Source organism: Humulus lupulus, chromosome 5, assembly GCF_963169125.1.
Source record: "Humulus lupulus chromosome 5, drHumLupu1.1, whole genome shotgun sequence".
In the NCBI taxonomy this organism is placed as follows: Eukaryota; Viridiplantae; Streptophyta; class Magnoliopsida; order Rosales; family Cannabaceae; genus Humulus; species Humulus lupulus.
This window is the reverse complement of record NC_084797.1, coordinates 195,610,516-195,629,633: the sequence shown is the minus strand read 5'-3', so window position 1 is coordinate 195,629,633 and position 19,118 is coordinate 195,610,516. Positions and strand designations below refer to the sequence as shown.

At 34.7% G+C, this 19,118-nt stretch overlaps 1 protein-coding gene across 2 annotated transcripts; it reads right to left on the bottom strand.

Moving 5' to 3' along the window:
• Positions 1-1,347: 1,347 nt before the first annotated feature.
• LOC133778004 (uncharacterized) lies at positions 1,348-15,261 on the bottom strand. 2 transcript variants are annotated; one of them, XM_062217803.1, is made up of 23 exons: positions 15,040-15,261; positions 12,983-13,875; positions 12,511-12,626; positions 11,576-11,784; positions 10,911-11,030; positions 10,000-10,128; positions 9,630-9,755; positions 9,105-9,160; positions 8,906-9,005; positions 7,913-8,030; positions 7,624-7,833; positions 6,867-7,191; positions 6,530-6,623; positions 6,023-6,131; positions 5,681-5,946; positions 5,423-5,547; positions 4,866-5,100; positions 4,186-4,374; positions 3,817-4,103; positions 3,076-3,280; positions 2,748-2,987; positions 2,000-2,085; positions 1,348-1,895 (listed from the first exon to the last, which is right to left on the bottom strand). In XM_062217803.1, exons 2-23 carry the CDS (start codon positions 13,831-13,833, stop codon positions 1,736-1,738), a joined length of 4,356 nt encoding a protein of 1,451 aa, XP_062073787.1. In that variant the 5' UTR covers positions 13,834-13,875; positions 15,040-15,261; the 3' UTR covers positions 1,348-1,735. The 2 variants fall into 2 exon arrangements, with proteins under 2 accessions (XP_062073787.1, XP_062073788.1); XM_062217804.1 differs by lacking the exon at positions 15,040-15,261 and adding an exon at positions 14,019-14,120.
• Between the last annotated feature and the right edge of the window lie 3,857 nt (positions 15,262-19,118).

Below are 19,118 nucleotides of genomic sequence, written 5' to 3'. Positions count from 1 at the left end.
AAAGCTCAAAACACTCTTTGAAGGGGGAGCACTTGGTGTCAGCTCTCCACTACCCCTGGCGCAAGTGTGCTATGTGAGCTACTACTAGTTAGGAGGACTAGTAGGGCAAGCATATGAGGAACACGAGGGCAATGATATGTCTCCATAGGAGTACTCGTGGACATTACCGGGTCATCCTAGTAGTGCGTTGAAGTGTGTTGTTAGAGGTTTATGGGTACGATTCCCTTGAGTCACCAGTATGCCGCTAGCATGGAACGTGGCTCAAACCTCCGAGAGACGTGGTGTGCCATGACCACGAGTCTTGACACGAGATGGCACGGGTAGTCATTTGTGGGACTTGTTAGCATACAGACATTGGAGGACACACTGCTTGGGAAGGACAGAGGTCCAGTGTGTGCTACTAGTCTGGTAGTTAGTCTCAAGGACCTGCCAACATGCTTGGAGGCATGGTGCCTTGAGGATTGGACCATGGATATATGGAGTCATTGGACCATGACAGGAGTTATTCAAACAGTATCAAATGGGGCATGATGAGAGATGTTGAAACGTCAGCTAGGTATTGGCTCTTGCCACACATGCTATCTTAACTTGTGAATGTCTGGGTGAGCATCGATGTTGAGATTTGTCTTGCCATAATGAGAATTTACGGAAAATGTGAGTATATTGGCTAGACAGACTAATGCATGGATGCACTCATAGATGCTTGAGAACATGATTTGGCGGAAGTTGTTCTAGAGACGGAAGTGTGCAGAGGCACACAGTCACGCGAAAAATGTGTCCATTGTTACTTGAATGGTTGGAAGGCTGACATTGGCTAAGAAGAGTCAAGGTATCGCACGAGCGTTTTGCTGCCTGAAAATGTGAGTTCGTGACATTGAGTATCTAGGCGAGGTGGATTGGTTGAGTGGACTATGGTAATTATTTTGTAATTGAGCTTTTGTAGAGAGCCTCTCGAAAGCCTGAAGTATTCTGTATTTTGTCTCTCAGTTCCGAAATAAAATATAATCAACCTAGAGTTGCTTCTATATCAGTTTGATTGAGTACCTTTGCCAATCAATTTGCGTCATTGATTGGGGTCAGAAACAATATAAAGAAAATCAGCACATCTTCAGATGCAATAATATAAGTAAACTAGGGGTCATTACATACAAAGAAATAAGATAGACCATTAGTACGTAATATAAATTTTACTAAGCTCTAACTAACCAAGTTAGATAAACATTACTCAAATATATATAAATATATAGTCAGTTCGATAAAAAAAAATTCTTATTGATCCGTGGAGCAAAATTTGTGTGGAAAATTACATTTATATAAATATATATATATATATATATTACTTTAACCTTTTGTGTATCCGTGCCAGTGATTACCTATATTATGGGTGTACTTGAAAAAGTACGGATAGCAATAATACATATATTATGGAAAAGAAAAAAAAAATAGAAGCATTCGTAGACGTTCAAAAAACTCTAGTTGAAAAAATAAACAATGAATCTATTCCTAACTCCTAGAATTCGTTTTTAATCTAATTTCTATCTTCTTTGCACTCCACTGGTCACAAAGTACAGTGAAGGAAAAATGCACCACCTATAAACAAAGCTTTGTACAGATATGTAACTTATATTTACACCAGAAAAGTAGCCGCACCTGTACCGAAGTAGAATACAAGGCCTCTTTCCTGCCAGTGGAATAACACAAGCAGATATCATATTCCTTAAACACATATAATGAATCACGAACCAGATTCATGCGCCCAAAAAGCATCTGGATCAGGGCAGAACAGTGAATAATCTTCAATTTCTAAGTTTGCAATGTGCCAATCCACAAAACGAGCTTGTATTGTCTTACACAACAAGAGAATTGTTGGCAAAAGCCACCATTTAGCATCCTCCCTGAAGAAAAGTTTAATTAATTTTTTTTACTGTTAAGCATAAGAAAGAACAAGAAAATCGAAATCCCCGTGATTGATTGGAAGATAAAAGGTTTAAGGCCTCACCTTCTAGTGTTCCATGTATTTGCTCCATCAGGAAGTTGGATCGAGGAAAATCCATAATGAAAACTGCCATAAATGAATGCAACTGCCTACATGGGTCAAACACTAAATTAATCACAAACTTAACCAAGAAAATCTCAGCACTAGGGAAATTCCAGCCTTTGCTAATATCTATGACAACATGTAGTTTCAAAGTCACAAACTTCAAATTTGGTTAAAATTAATGCCAAAACTTTTACTTATACATTATTCTAGGTACACTGAAAACTTCATCTTCTTAGCCACTCGCAATAAGAACATAATAAGATAGGAACAAAATGTGGGGGCACCGAGCTGTGGTTTCAGCAGTGTAATTCCATCATGAAGCTTTTCAGGTCATTACGCATTATACAATAATATAATTACACACAACTGACCAAGTAATGATAATTCTTTAATCACTCGTCCCAAGAAATCAGCATTAGTTTCGCCAGCTTATGCCTTCTAAACTATTTCCGGGAAGTTTCTACCAACCCCTCATGCAATATCATTTTTTTTCAAGCACGCCTTATGCAATTTCATGTCTACCAAATGTGGATGAGAACAAAGGACAAATATGAAATATCTACATAGGGCCATAATTCCATATATTGCTTCTTACTGAACACTTTGTTCAACAAAATTTTGTTTTTTTAATTGAAAAAGATGTTTCTCATGTGCAATAAATGAGCAAAAAGAATTCTAGCTGATGTCACAACTTTTTGTAACTTACAATATTCGATAGAGATGTAGCATTCCACAATGCATAGACACGAGCAAGCGATGCTCTTCTAGGTTCCTTACTGAATAACGCATTCAACCCAGCCGGAAATGGAGAAAGAAGTGACAAAGGAAGAACAAGTAAGATAGAAAGGAAAGCTCCAAGAGAAATCCAATAGAATTGAAGCAATGTAAGAAGGGTGACAAAAAGATCCGTCAAAAGCATGGCAGTAATCAGCAGCTGCAGGGTTTCCTGAAAGACCAATCAAGTAAAATTTAGAAGAAAAACTTTTAACTGGTCAACACATATCAGCGTGGCACAAGTGACTTCCTTGAGTTACCTGACGACCCACAGGTCTTGTATTGTGCAATATTAGAGAAAGTGGAAAGAGGAAGTCTCTTCTAAAATCTAATGATCTCACAGTAGCATCGTTTATAAGACCTCCATTAATTCCTCCTGTAATCTTTTTAATAGCCAATGCATGACCTATATATGGCAAGCTTTGTTGTGACTGCTTAGAAGTTGTTGTACATGACGCATTAGACCTTGTATATGGATCAATAAAATTAGAAAAATGAAGTCAAAAACCATTTAAACTAATAATATAGTTTTACATAAAATAAACTAATAAAATTATTAGAAAGAAAAATTATATATATTCTTTAAATTATAAGATAACTTTAATTTATAGACATAATGTATTAAAAATGGGGTTAGTTGCTACATATTTGGCTCCTTCACTACTTTTGACCAAAAAAAAAACCATCACTTAATGTTGTTTCACAATGTAATAGATTTCACACCATCAGATCATACACATATAAGCTAAAGTTCGCAGATTACCAACTTCTCACCAATCATCATAAATTGGAAGGACAAACGAATTGATACCCATCTTGTTTATGATTGAGTACATATTATGTTGATTTTGGGCATTCCAACTTATACTTCTTAATTAATATAACTTTAGTTTCTAATAAAAAAAATGATATGAAAATTTAATATAATATAGCATAAGTTGAATGAGGCAAGAATTATGGTTATAGTGCATCATATGTGCAAGATGAAATAAGACAATTACCTTGGAGTTTCACTATTACTTCTATCAAATACTTCAGACTGGTCCATATTCTGAAGAGGATAGTCACCAACTACAACCAATATCCCGAGCTGATAATAACCAGATGCTGTTGCTTGAAACCATCCAACCTCAATTCTAACCCCATGGAACTCAAGTTGAGGGTTTGCATGGCTATTTATCCAATTAATAACCAGGATTAGGTGAGACCGAATAGATCCATGCCTCACTGTTCTCAACTGACCATTTAAACCAGCCACCAAACGATTCCACACAGTTGCCGGAACATGCTGAAAAAAATTGTTTAAAATTTTATGATCATCTATAATTAAAATAATATCCAACAAATTCACTCGAAGGAACAATAAGGACCTGCCCAATGAGATTAGTCAATAATGCATCACTATGAACATTGTAAGGTGCCATATAGCTTCCATCACCGCCAAAAATTATGCACATGGGAAATCTTTTCTGTATAATTGAGACCATGTCTACACGCTTCTCATCACCTCCAAGAAAAAAATCAATATAGGCCACCATCAAGTCTGGGGTTGCTCCAACCTACATTATTTGCCACTCCATGATTAAAATTAAACAGTAGTGAATAAATTCACCAGTCGATCTATACTTAAAAAATGGATTTAGAGCAGACTAAAAGCAGCTGCTAAAATGCCCGCAAGGGACTCAAATCTCAGATATTGTGGAAGCAAACCACATGTCTGACCATTTGAGCTACCCCTCTTGGATATAAAAGAATGATTCTGAGAACAACAAAACCAGCATAGGTTGACTGAGCTAAATTCATTCTATGAATGTCAAATACATTCATTGTGTTCACAAGTTTTCTTAACCTTGTGAACGGAAGGCACTTAAATAAGGTAAATAAGGTAAGGATTTCAGGGACAGCCTCGGAAACCTCCAAAATATGAATGCAAATCTAGAAAATGGTGATTAAAGTCTTCTGAAAAAATAAATGCAAAGATGGAGAGATGAGAATTGTGATAAGTCAATTGTTATAAGAGACAAGTAGATGAAGCAAAAAAAAAACCAACCTTCATTCCTTTGTATAAAGCTCGGGATCTACAAGAGCGGAGACATGAATGGTCATATTCAGATTTAACAAATTCCTGAAGACGATGTACTTTACATCGCCGACGCCACTGTTTCCAGGACCAGGCACAAGGATATGCAAGAACTGAAAGAATGCTGTGAACTGATCCTTCCCACCAATCATAAGCAGCAACAGAGTTGAACTCATCAATAAATCTGTTAAAAGCATCTTCATACCTGTTGCCCAAAAAGGATTGTAGCATAAATGTGAGACAAAATAAACAGATTAACAAGATACTAACATGATTATGTTTCCAATCTTACTGGCCTCAGAGCATGACGTGCCATTTAACTAAAATGTGTTACTAAACAGTCTTATACAAAAATCAGTTCATAATGATTGTTATGGTAGAAATAATATTATTTTACACAGAGAAAGACCAAAAACAAATCTTCAACTTAAAAACTTTGGAATATAAATACTTATGGGTTCAAATCAAACCATTAAAACTAACATCCTATATATCATCATTAGCCATTTTAGAAGTTACTTGCTTACACTATTTCAATGATTGCGTTAGGAGGAGAGTAGGGAAGATGCCATGGTTCTCTAAAGGTATTAGGACCCATAAAGTACATCCTGTGAACATGGCTTTGAGCTTCTTCAGATTTGGTTCCTCGCACCTATTCAATAAATAGTAATAATAATTATTATTATTATTGATCAAAACTCTGGAAGGTAAAAAAAAACGTAATAAAACTTGACACGAGAAAGTGCTTGTAAAAAAGAAATATGTTTACATATGTATATACATACCTCAGATAATGAAAGAAGATATGGGAAATGGTGATGACTGTGATGTTGAATCGAACCTGCACTGTTATAAGAACCTGAACCAATAAATTTTATCCTTAAAGTATTTAACAACGTAGCCAGAAGAACCAAAATGCATGATAGCAGAACTGAGAAAGGCCATGGTCCTCCAAAAGTATAAAGCAGCTCTTCAAGAGGAGTATAGCAATTTGGCATTCTATACTTGTCAGATATACACTTATAGGGACATGATGGCTTAGTAACTCCGCCTGAAACAGTTATGCAACTTTATGTGAGAAGGGACCAAGAATTCTGCAAAGAAGTAAATAGGATATGTAAAGCTACCTCGCATATATATGAACTCAGCACGACTAGGAAGAAGATCAAGTGAACAAGGAACACAAAGATTGTCATCTGAGCCATCAGTATCTTTATATGTGCCAATAGGACATTCCTGTAAAATTGTATAACAACTAAATAAAGTTTATGTAAAACACAAATCAACTTGTATAAGTAGACTAAGTGCTAGCACTAACAATATTCTCTTAGTCAAGAAAACAACCAAATGGGAGTTTCATCGCTTTAATTCAACATTGAAATAACATAAAACTTGAAAAATCCCTTCTCAATTCTAGGCACCCTACTTTCCATTTCATGGAACTTGTACTACCCTAATTTCTAGTGATTAAAGGAATAATAAAGGGGAAGAAGAAAGATTTTGCCTCCCTTTTCAACATAAACAATTAAGCTACAAACTATGATGCCCTGTGTGTGCATATAGACAAGTAACAGTAAAGATTCAGAAGTGGAAAAAAAACATATTTTGGGTACCATTGGAAATATGAAACATACCCTGCAGTAAGTGCCATAGAGGCCCTTGGGACATTTTCTTCCAGTGACAGTGCCCTTTTCACCATAAAGACCACCATTATTCCCAGCACCTCCACTGTCAGTTAGCATGATTCATAAACAAAGTAAACTAAGATTATTAAACTAACATAATGGTTGTATACTTGTATGTGACAATTAGTTACAGATTAAAAAGATTATTCAAGTTGTACTAAATGCCAATAGGTCCATTACTATGTTTTTAATATTTAGACAGTTAAGACCCTTGAACACTTGTTACGACTTAGCAGTCATATTTAGAGTACATTTATTATTGTCATGTTTCAATTTCCAACCATACCTATTGCCAATGGAGCCACTTATACTCGCAACAGGAATATACTTGTCCCCATAATCGATCTTGGACCAGTGGAAATGAACTCTACCACCCCCACCCCCACCTCCACCATGAGGACCACCATTGCCTCCAAGAACAGACAAAGATGAGTTCTCTGCAAGGCTAAGCCCTTGAAGAAAAAGGAGGATTGTTCCACCTGAACCTCCACCAACTCCGCCAATCAAAGAACCATCAACATTTCTGGTAGCTTTCTTTAAGCTTTCACCATCCGCACTCAAAGATCCATAGATATGAAGCCCCAAGAGTGGCCACTGGATAGATCCCATCACTAAGAAACATAAAGAATGAATAAGAAGTGTGAAAGTGTAGTCAAAACATGAAAAGTGTAAACATATAACTAAGACATGATTAACATAAATCAATTAACACAAGCAAAAGGCAAATGATGAATATTTTATGTACATGCATCCACTCAAAATTTCCATTTTGATTATTGGCATCCACGCATATTGACACAAGAACCTAATAAGGCAGATCTAAAAGGGAGGGATTTTGTCATGGTTCTTAAGTTTCCACATCATTTAATTTGGAGACTGTCTTTAGATTCACATGCTTCCCTAACTCTAGCCTGACACATCCCCTACCAATTCAATTAGTTTACATTCATTTATTTCTAATTTTCATTTAGTTATATGTATATTACAAAACATAGATGACATTCATTCTGGAATGGGGAGGTGAGAATTATAGAGATCATTACCGATCATTCCCCCACCAACGACATTATCAAACGAATCAACGGGTGCCTCAGCTCCACTTCCTAATTCACATGGAAGGTCAGCATTCCCATATTTATTGCCACCATTGCTCTTCCTACCATTGAAATACCCAGAGCCCCCTCTTCCACCATGTCCGGCCCCACTTCCAGCTCCATTTGAATAGTTTCCCTTTCCAATACCTTCACTGCATCCTGAATGGATTCCTTTCAAATAAGAAACTTAAAATATGCAATGACTGTATGTTTGGGTTATATTCAACTATGTTATTACCTAACTCGGATGCTGTAATCAGACCATTAGAACCAATAATTACAGTCCTTGCCCTGTGGATGTGAATGACGCTTCCCCTGACAAGGCCACTCACAAGAATGTCTTCAACACGGCAGATCTGTAAAGTTCAAAAGAATGTTTACTTTTTATTTTGAACATCAATACTGCTAGAGTTGCAAAATACTTCTAGCACATGTAACTTTTGCTTTAATAATAAGAAACAAGGCTTGTGTTATTTAGAAAACTTCCAACAGAACATAAGGTCCCCACGACAAAATACAAAAATGAACCCCAACAGATCAGTAGATAAATAAATTTGAAACCTTTAAAACCCATAATTCCATATTGCTCCCAAACTTTAACTCAATTCCACACATAATCCGGATCTGTTCACTTCTAACTAGACACCAAAATCAAGTAGCAAGCAGTGACAATATTCCTGATCAGCATACAAGTAAGATATGAAGACATATGTGTGGAAATCATGAGGAATGTTTCAAGCAAATGTGGTTTTATGAACAACTAATTTTCTAGATAATATACAAGGGAGTCAGTATGAAATTAAACCTAAAGGCCAAAATCATAATAAAGGCTTAAAAACGACTGCAATTAATTACATAAAACTACTAGATGAAATCACTAATCCGAAGGTAATGCAACATCGTCAGGAAAAGCCTACATAGTCACTCCAAAGCCCTAATGAGTAATAAAGTTACAAATTGGGATTCTATTCACAAGCCTAGACAACATGGTGTAAATGAACCAGAAATATATAAATTAAATAAAAGAGAGAAATGAAAGAGGTCAGAGAAGTGTTGGCTGTTAATGTCTTGCCAAACTTCAGTATATGAAATATCCAAGCATAGTACTGCGTTACAAACTTGCATGATGATAGACAAACTCTAGGCAAACGTTTGAGACAACTTCCCACAAAATTGCACAACAAAAATATTCACTGTGCTATACCAATCAAACCCAGATGATGTTACTCACTTGAATTGAAAAGGACAGTGTATAATTGACATGGCAATCATCAGGTGGAGTAATTAAATCCATTGGACAAGTCTGACTCTCACACAGTGATTTTGTTATCCTGGCATAAAGAGGTTTAGAAGACATTAATTATCATGTGATTTTCAATAAATTAGGTAAGTTCATAAAAAGAGAGCTATGACCTAAAATTCCCACTCACATGAGTCTACTAGCATCATCATCCAATGGAGCTTGAATTAAAGAACCGTGCCCAACCTGTCACATGACCAGTTGTAAAGTAATCACACTCAAAACAGAAAATCAAAGAAAATAATTATATTGAAAGTTTGCATTAAAAGCACCACAAATCATCTCTCGGTAAAAAATAAATAATAATAATAATAAATTTAGAAAAAAAAAGTCACAACAAGAAGTAAAATAATATGTATACATATATATTGATTATTTTAAATGATACAAGCAAAATTATGAGCACTTTTATTCTTGGTAATCCGTGAACTGTTAGCCAAAGGTCAGAAACTGTTTGGCATTGTTAGAAATTAGTGAAATGAAAAAAATACAAAGAAGAAGAAGAAGAAGAAGAATATAAAGATGAACAAAAACAAGCTTTTGCATGGAATTAAGAACATTGAATAGGTCTACTCTTTCCCGTCAAAAATAAAAGAAAAATTACAATCGTACAAAGTCAAAATAAGGACAAGCATATGAGTTACTAATGGCTTACTGTTATGTTATAAAACAGAGACAGAGAGAGTCTCTGGCCTTTGATTGCATCACCGAGACCAGTCAACCTCAGCAGCCCCTGACCGTAAACACCCAAGTTCGCATTTGAACTAATGACAGAATTTTGCTGCAAAAGACAATGAATTAGGTTTTTTTTTTTTTTTTTTGGATTGAAGAAAACGAAAGAAATAAAGGGTGTATTAACAAAGAAAAGAGTAAAGTACAATTCAGAAACAGGGAATCAAATATTCTTGTAAAAAGGCAGACTAAATCCAAGGAATCGATTACACAATAAGCTCTTGAATTTTCCAGGAACAAGATCAAAAGTGAAACCAAGCTTAGTAAAAGTAAAGTTGATGTTCAAATCCTACCCTCAGGACAACCAAATTCCTCACTTCAAGAACTGAGGTCGTAACAACAGTGTTTCCACCTCCGTCAATTTGAATTTGAGAGTTCCACATGAGTAACATCTTGACAGCAACTCTAAATGCACCAAAAACCTAAAGTTTATATAAGGAGATGTTTAGATCAAGGTAAAAATTTACATAAAAACTTTTTAGTATTGACGAGTGAAATCTAAACATATAACCCCCCCCCCCCCAAACACACACGCACAAAAAAAAAACTCTGTTGAATGCTGAAGAGATAAAGCAAAGCAACACAAGTCTTCAGTTAACTGTCTAAAGCAAAACCTGACAATGCCTTGTATAGATTTAATTTAAATATATAATAATAATAATAATACGCTCAATCTCAAGGATATTTTGATTAATGAAGTCCTTTTGATCCAAGAAAAATCTGCCTAGCCTAACTGAGCTATAAACTTATATAAGTTCATATTGACATGTCTTTACAAAGATTCTGATTTATTTATTTGTAACCTTTCATTTTAATACTTTGGTTACTTGGTATTATATGAAAATACAGCATTAGTTTCTTTTTGAGATCCAAGCACATGTTTGTTATAAAGAGTTCCACTTGGCTTCATAATGATCTTAGTTTCTTGAGACACAACGCAGCTTCTCTTAAATTATTAAGACTGATATTTGATTAAGCTGATACAACAAGTCAAACCATCTCCCCATTTGCATGGTTCGTGTCAGCCTAAATGAATTTCTTACTATAAGAAAATACTCATAGTAAATAAACACTACATTTGAATTGCTATAATTTCCTGGTTCCCAAATATTGTAGGGTTATGCGGGGAGCCTAGTATTTTTTTTAAAATAAAAAATAGTAAATGGACACTACAGAAAGACAGGAAGGACATATAGCAACTTGCCTTTATGGTGGAATCACTCATCAAAAGTTCTTCCGCAACAAGCTCAAACTCTGAAACTGGGAATTTCGACAACCCAAAAATGATACTGCCTCCACGATATAACCCAATTTGGCCTCTCACCTTCATAATCAAAGAGTAAATTAGCAAACCATAAGTTATGTTCAAATAGTAAGGATGCATATCATAAAGTACACTTGAATATGAGGTATATACTATTGAGTAGTAAAGTACAAAGGAGACTAATTTTTAAAAAAAAAAAAAAAAGAATAATATAGACATCTCTCACCCACTCTAACTCAAAACCCACTAAAAGAAGAGGTCAAATAAAAATACAAACAATAAAAAGGAGGACTGGAGAAAACTCAAAGTAGACAAATCAAAATAAAAAAAGCAAAAAAAACAGTTAAAAATAAAAAAATATATATATAGATATATAAGCTTCATCTTTCATTCACTCTCTGCGCTTAAAGAGAACATAAATACAAGCAGAAATAATCTATGTCAAAAAACCTAATACTAAAGAGAATGAATCACGAGATGATTCCAAAGCCAGTCATTCATGCACAGAAATACTAAGTGACACTTTTTTTTACAGTAGTACAGCACAAACAAGAAATTTAATCAAGTCATAAGATAAACTAATGGATGATTCTAAATTTGGCAACCTGAACTCTGGTCCATAGCAGTGGAACCAACACTTTAGCATTATTCTCCACAAACACATGTGACCATAATGGTCTGGTTGGGAAATCAAGCAGAGGGGTTTCAGTTTCTGTTGTGATATTGTCATTACCAACTCTGAGACTAAGTAAATCTGCATTAAAGTAGGTTCCAGCTGCTCCAGCATTCCCTGGGCAACCAATACTCAAACCACCTGGCCCAACAAAAAGCATATCAAGCAAAAAGCTCCACTTTAATAAAAAAAAATATATATAAAACTCAGGGAAAAACAAATAGAAACAGTGCTGTTAAACATTTACAAAAATGAAACAAAACAAAAACATGCCATGTTCGGTTCCATAATAATCACATTTTCTCTTTCTTGTAAGCAACAAAATTTTTTTTTTTTTTTAAAAAAAAAAAGATGAAGAAGAAGAAGAAAGGAGGATGCCCTCTTCAGGAAAGAAAACAAAACCACACAAAACCAGACCAGAAAGGGTAGGTATAACGTATTAATACTTAAGAACTCGAAGTATTTGTCTGAGGAAAAACTAAAAAGATTTAGATATGGAAGATAGAAGATAGATGTGACCTGGCCTGAAGAAATGGTTTAACTACACAGAAACAAATCCTAATTATTGGCCCTTAAAAAAATGTGAATATTTTCCATGTTGTAATCTTAAGAGCTTTACAAAGTTGTATAGCAAGTCAACTTAAAGATCCTTAGTAACCTGTATTTGACACTTCAAATATTGTAGTTAAGAAACAACTATACAAGTGTTGCAGCCACCAATAATTTTTTTGATACTTGTGCGATTTTTCCCTTAGTATTTAATCATTCATATGTAACAAGCAAGCAGACTCAGATAATAACCAAATAATTAGCAGCTCGGTAATTGTAGTCACAGCTACCAGATACAAATGTGTAATTGTTACAAACCGTGCACTGCAACTTTAACATCTTCTTGTATGCTGTAACAATCCAGAGATATTCTTCCACCACCACCTCCACCCCATCCAGTCCCACCAGCTGCACTTATAGTTCCATTTCCCTTCCTATGTGACAGAACACAATGCCAACTTATGAGCACTTACAATGTGAATATATCATTTAAAATGCTCCCAATATCTATTTCTGATATGGGTCCAGAGCCATGAAAAAGTGCATGGTTATTAGTTGTATGCGGTGAGATATATATATATATATATAAAAAAACAGGAATATAAGTTGTTTTGTTTACTACCAGCAATTTTGCAGAAAAAAGCATATGATACACATCAAGATATTTAGAATATTAGAAATTACTACAGTGTGGTATTGGTTTGGAGGTGAATGTTTGATGGTACACTTTCGTGACCGGTGATCTATTAAAAAGAATGAGATCAGAATAAGCAGGGAAGTGCGTACTCACAGCTTTACAGCATGCACAAATATACTTCCCCCAGAGCCACCTCCACTAGCTGACCCTCCGTAACCACCTTCTGAAGTGACAGACCCATTTATATATAGTGTATCCTTTACTATAAGTTTAACACGTCCTCCACCATTCCCTCCGAATGGAGTTCTAGCAGATGTCCCACCACCCTTACTCCCATAACTCCATGGCTTAGACAATGATGACCAAGCATAAACATCACCACCCCAGAAACTTGTCTTATTATTTTTCAAGCAAGAAGCACCCCGGCCACCATGCCCTCCACCAGCACCCTCGTAGCCCACTGGTGTACCACTAGTTTGGGAAGGTGGTAATCCACCCAAAGATGTTGTATTTATGGAAGAATTATAGTCCATAGTCAGATTGGCGGCTGAGAAAATTACTGAACCAGCAACAATATTCGCATATTGACCAATATTAACATTGCCAGACAAGTTAAAAGTAATCACACAACCCTCAATCGGACACATAATGGACACATGTGGAAGTATCTCCAAATTTCCAGTACCATATACATAGAGATCAGATTTTAAGATGAAGTTCGAATTCAGCAAGCAAGTGGTATTAAATGATCCAACTCCTACCAGGTCTTCACATGATATTGAGCCTACCGATAGGGATGACAAAGTTGGAACTTGCTCTTGAAATTTCGTGATGTTTTGAGAACCATTACTTATAAGTAACTGAGAGTCAAGTGACCATTCTTTCAACCTTAGGCGTCCACTTCCAGACTCAATTGAACTACAACAAGGGATGACTATATGGAGATGTCCCACCAAAATGAACCACCAAAGATACTGGCACCTTCGCAAAGGATGCATCACCATTCAGCTACTTAATATAAAAAATTCCGTCATATGCATGAGTTTCTGCACATTAATCCAAATATTAAACTTGTCAAATCAAGCAGCATAGTTGTACAATACTACTCATATTAAACTTTTCAGACCATCAGCAGCAGAAGAAATCCTTTCGTTACTTAAAAAACCAACAGCATATGTTTTTAATCTACCTGCAACTAAAACCTTCCCCTATGAGAGAAAAAGTATGATCGACCCTTGGTGTCTATAAAAACTCTTCCCATATACTTGCTAAACCTAAAATGCAGAAGAAACTGGAAAGTCAAAGCAAGTGAAACTATATCAGAACTGCTACAACATTGTAAGACATATTTTCAACTATTCAGCTGCTTATACTTAATCTTACTACTACAAACTTAGGAGCTCCTTGTCTACTCCACCTTGTAAGTAGTGCCCAATTTCTAATAGTGTCATCTGTTCGGCATCAAACCAAATGAGCAGAAGACAAATAACAATGAGTACACATAATGTGCCATCATGAGGATCATAACTGCTAAGTGCAATGATTACAAACCTACATTAAGAATTCCTTAATCAGAACTACGACATTCGCTGTACAATTCAAATATCTCTAATCACACTTGTATAATTGAATGACCATGTATTTATGTCCATTTTCAGAACAAAAAGTTTGCTTAGATATCTTATAAGATTTGCAAAGTAAAGCACACTATTCACAATCTAGGAATGCTTTCATTATATTCTTTCCATCTAGTGATCACAATTCTATATTCATATACCAAAATTGAAAAAGCCATATTCCTAAATTTCAAATACAAGTGCAAAGCAAAATTTAAACAGCTACAAATGAGTTAAAAGAATAAAACTCATGTATGAAGATGCTATGCCGATAAGCTCATTCCCTATACAGACACTTGAAATGAATAAAACACACACACGTACATATAAATGTACATGTGTGTATAGGGCTACAGATACAGTATATACGATCCTCACCAACTAATAACAGCGCAACAAAAAAGAAAATACAAATCAATGCGATCGGACACTTAAATTTCCAATTTCGACATTCCAACCATGAAAATCAAACTCTGAAACCCCCATAAATTTCAACGAAATCATCAAAATCTCAAAGCGATCCCCAAACCAACAAAAGCTTCCGAAAAGCAAAATCAGATATTGAAGAAGCGAAGTGAGCGGGAGAAAACTTACCGTTTCGACAGCAAGAAAACAAGGAGAAGGGGAGAAAGTAACTAACGACACTGAAGAAGAAGAAGAATTCAACTGAATCTGAACGAAGCTTCGCTCACTCACTCACTCCCTCTCTTTCTTCACTCCTCTCCTATTTCTCTCTCTAGAGCTGTAAGAAACTTTCTGAATCGTCGTTAGTCAGAAAATGGTTTCTGCTTTGTCTCTTTGCTTTTGGTTCGCTCATTCTTTATATATTTTCTTTTAATATCTATATTTAAATATTAGGAGGAGAGAGAAAGTGAATAGAATAGATTAAGCCAGGCCAGCAGTCAGTGTGAGTGTCGTTGGAGAAAGTCCCTACGAGTCCAAGCTACGTCTGCATAGCTGGACTGCAGTGCAAATTTACGCGTGTAAATGTGCCGCCGGTACGTATGATTGGCCCTTCCTTTTATACTTTTACCCTTATTTTTCACAAAAATTACCCTTTGCCCTTCGATATAAACCTACTCTCCTTTCTTTATATCATTGTTGGAATAAAAATAATACGATGGGTTATGCATACGTGCCACTAAATTTCATATTATTATCCCTTTATTTACTTATAGATGACTACGTGCATAGCCCCATAGGGAGTAAAATAAATATATGGAAAATCTGCTAGCCCACTGGAGCTTTTGTGTATTTTCAACTATTAATAATTGTTTTAGCGTGATTTATATTATAGTTATTTAGAGTATTGTGTAAATTTGTAGAAAATTTTGAATAATTTATAATGCATGATTAATTTTTTTTATGTGCATTGAAAACAATATATTTGAATTTAGTTTTTTACAATGTAAATTATTCAAAATTTTCTAAAAATTTCTTAGATACTCTAAACAATTATAATATACACGAGCTTAAAAAAATTGTTCACGACTTAAAAATACAAAAGAATTTCATCGATGAAGCTCTTTTTGAAGCTCCTAAAGTATAATCCCCCAATAAATATAAAATATGTATATTTAATTTGAGGCATGTTATTGTTAAGCCATAATTTCACCCGTCCTTGAATAAGTATTTAGTTAGTTATGTTAAGAGTAGTTGTTGAAAAAGTTTTTGCAGCTAAAATAGGACCCTTTTCTTTATGCACGATGGTTGTTGTTTTTTTGTTTGATGTTTCCAACCTAAACCTCTTAAGTTTGTTCCTATTTTCTCCGATGTTAAATCAATGCATATTTAGTTATTTCTAACAAGGAAATAATTATAATAGAAAGTAGATCAAACTTTTAATTACATTTGGACCAGATATAATAAAGAATAAGTACATTACTAAAAAAAATAAATGAGCAAATCCCTCTATATATACTTTAGTTTGTTATGCAAAATTATTAAATATATGGTCTCTAAAATTATTGAAAGTGGAAGTGGATCTCACTTTTTGTTAGTAATTTTTTTAATCAAAAACAAAACTACCTTTTTCTAGGTTTTATCATACTACAAATTCATAAATAAATGGATAAATAGCAACAACATTCCTTGTGTAAAAAATTTACGGTGTAAATGATTTAGTGTGGTTATAGATCTTTTACCATTAAGTTTGATCTAGGGACACACATATAATGTTAAATTGGTAAAGAAAAGTTATAATTTTATTAAGTACTATGAAAATCATTTTAAATAAATTTTAAGTTAGAAAAATCACAAATTTTAAAATAAAAGTTAAAAATTTAATTTCTAATATAAAAAAAATACTTACAAATCAAATTTCAATTAGGAAAACAAAATTAAATTGATCTTATTGAAAACTTTAAAATCTAAGATAAAAAAAAATGTGTTTGTTAACAATTTTATCACAGAATTACGATAAAAAAAAAGCACAAATCTTAAAGAACAAAAAAAAAAGATACACACAAGATTTGACGTGATACGACCTAAAGAAAAAAAGGCCTACGTCCACAAGTCACTCATATTGATGATACTCAAGTACTTAAGTTTAAATGAACTAGAATTAACTAGGAGACATGTTAAGTACCTTTGGTGAGCTTGACATAGCTTGTTCAACATGAAAACTAGTCATTCTTCGTGTCGAGTAGCTGCTCGAAGGGCTTTGGATGTATGATGTACAAACACACTCTAGGGAAGTGGCAGACAGTGACAAGCGACACATCGCCACTTCCAGAATGTGATTTTGTTACTTTGTCCATCCTCTTTGTCGGTTGTACAGATGGGACAACTACTTTCCCATGCAACCACCACACATATATAAATTAATTAAAAAAATCAACAATTCATTTAACATTTATTGAAAATAAACAAAAAGATATGTATTTTTTTTATTGTCCAAATTATTATGAACTCTATGTTAGATTAATATGAAAGTAGGCATATGAACAATTCTATATACATGTAGGCGGAATTAATATATAGAATGAACATATACAAAAAGGAATCGAATATTATATACCTCCAGCCATTGCTATTGATAACATCGATCTAGCTTTAGATCTACAAAAGAAAAGAAACAGAAGTTAGAACGAGTACACGGGCTTCCAAGCTCTCACTAACTCTTTTAGATGGAGTTACTGAAAGTCAGAATGAGCAGCGAACTTGGGGACCGGTACTCTATATTTATAGAGTGAGACCTACCATCAGAGTCTCTGCCACAGATTGAGATATTTCCTCAATCAGTTGGGATATGAAAAATCGGGTAACAACAAAATCAGGTAACAAACAATGTTGACCATTAATTAGAATATTTTGTCAATAAATTAAATATTGACTTTAATATATTAAATCAATTAGTTGATTTTATATACCAAATAAATGATATTCTAACATTCTCCCACTTGGTCAACATTTAAATTAATGTATTACTTAAGTCCGACGATCAACCCTATTAGATAATAAACACATGAATCATGGCGATAGGTCCTCTTTTAATGACGAGTATTATCTTCCATGTATTACAATATATTTATTACATAACAATGTAATTTATGTGGCTATGTACTTAAACGAATAAACCTTATGTTTATTCAGGTCCTATGAAGATAAAATTTTCTCAAATAAAATTAAGATGCGCATAAATATGAGAAAACATTAAAATAAGAGTTTCATTGATAATAACTTCAGTTTGTACAATAAATTTACATAAGGGAACCAAGTCCCATGTTTACTACATGATCCTTGAATTTATGAGGTGGCAAGCCTTTCGTCATAGGATCAGCAATCATCAATTCAGTGCTAATGTGTTGAATGACCACTTTATTTTCTTTAACACGTTCTCTCACAGCTAAGTACTTGATGTCGATGTGCTTGCTTCGACTACCACTCTTGTTGTTCTTAGCCATGAATACAGCAGCTGAATTGTCGCAGAACATTCTTAATGGCCTAGATATAGAATCTACAACTCTAAGGCCTGAAATGAAACTCTTTAGCCATACACCATGCGATGTAGCCTCAAAACACGAAACGAACTCGGCTTCCATAGTAGAAGTAGCAGTCAAGGTCTGTTTGTTACTCCTCCATGATATAGCTCCATCGGCAAACATAAACACGTAACCAGAAGTTGATTTACGTGAATCAGTACAACCAGCAAAGTCTGAATCTGAGTAGCCAACTACTTCTAGGTTGTCTGTTCGTCTGAACATGAGTTTGTAATCCTTAGTACCCTGAAGATACCTCATAACTTTCTTTGCAACTTTCCAGTGGTCTAATCCCGGGTTACTCTAAAATCTTCCTAGCATTCCAACAGCAAAGGCAATGTCGGGTCGTGTGCACACCTGAGCATACATCAAGCTTCCAACAGCAGAAGCATATGGGATGTTCTTCATTTCTTCCTTTTCAAAATCATTCTTTGGGCACTGGCTCAAATTTAATTTATCACCCTTAACGATAGGAGCAACACTTGGTGAACAATCTTTCATCCGAAATCTCTCTAAAACTTTGTTAATGTAGGTTTCTTGAGATAGACCTAAGATACCTTTGAATCTATCTCGATGGATCTTAATGCCAATGAAATAAGACGCATCACCCATATCCTTCATCTCAAAGTTCTTTGAGAGAAATTGCTTCACCTCATGTAGCATGCCCTTATCATTGGTTGCAAGAAGAATATC

Excerpts from the sequence above, each read along its gene's own strand:
- LOC133778004 (XM_062217803.1), bottom strand. The coding sequence starts at position 13,833 with ATGGTGATGCATCCTTTGCGAAGGTGCCAGTATCTTTGGTGGTTCATT. Across the intron at positions 10,129-10,910 it reads TGAGTGATTCCACCATAAAG|GTTTTTGGTGCATTTAGAGT; the intron begins GCAAGTTGCTAT and ends TATAAACTTTAG. Across the intron at positions 9,756-9,999 it reads GGAATTTGGTTGTCCTGAGG|CAAAATTCTGTCATTAGTTC; the intron begins GTAGGATTTGAA and ends TGTCTTTTGCAG.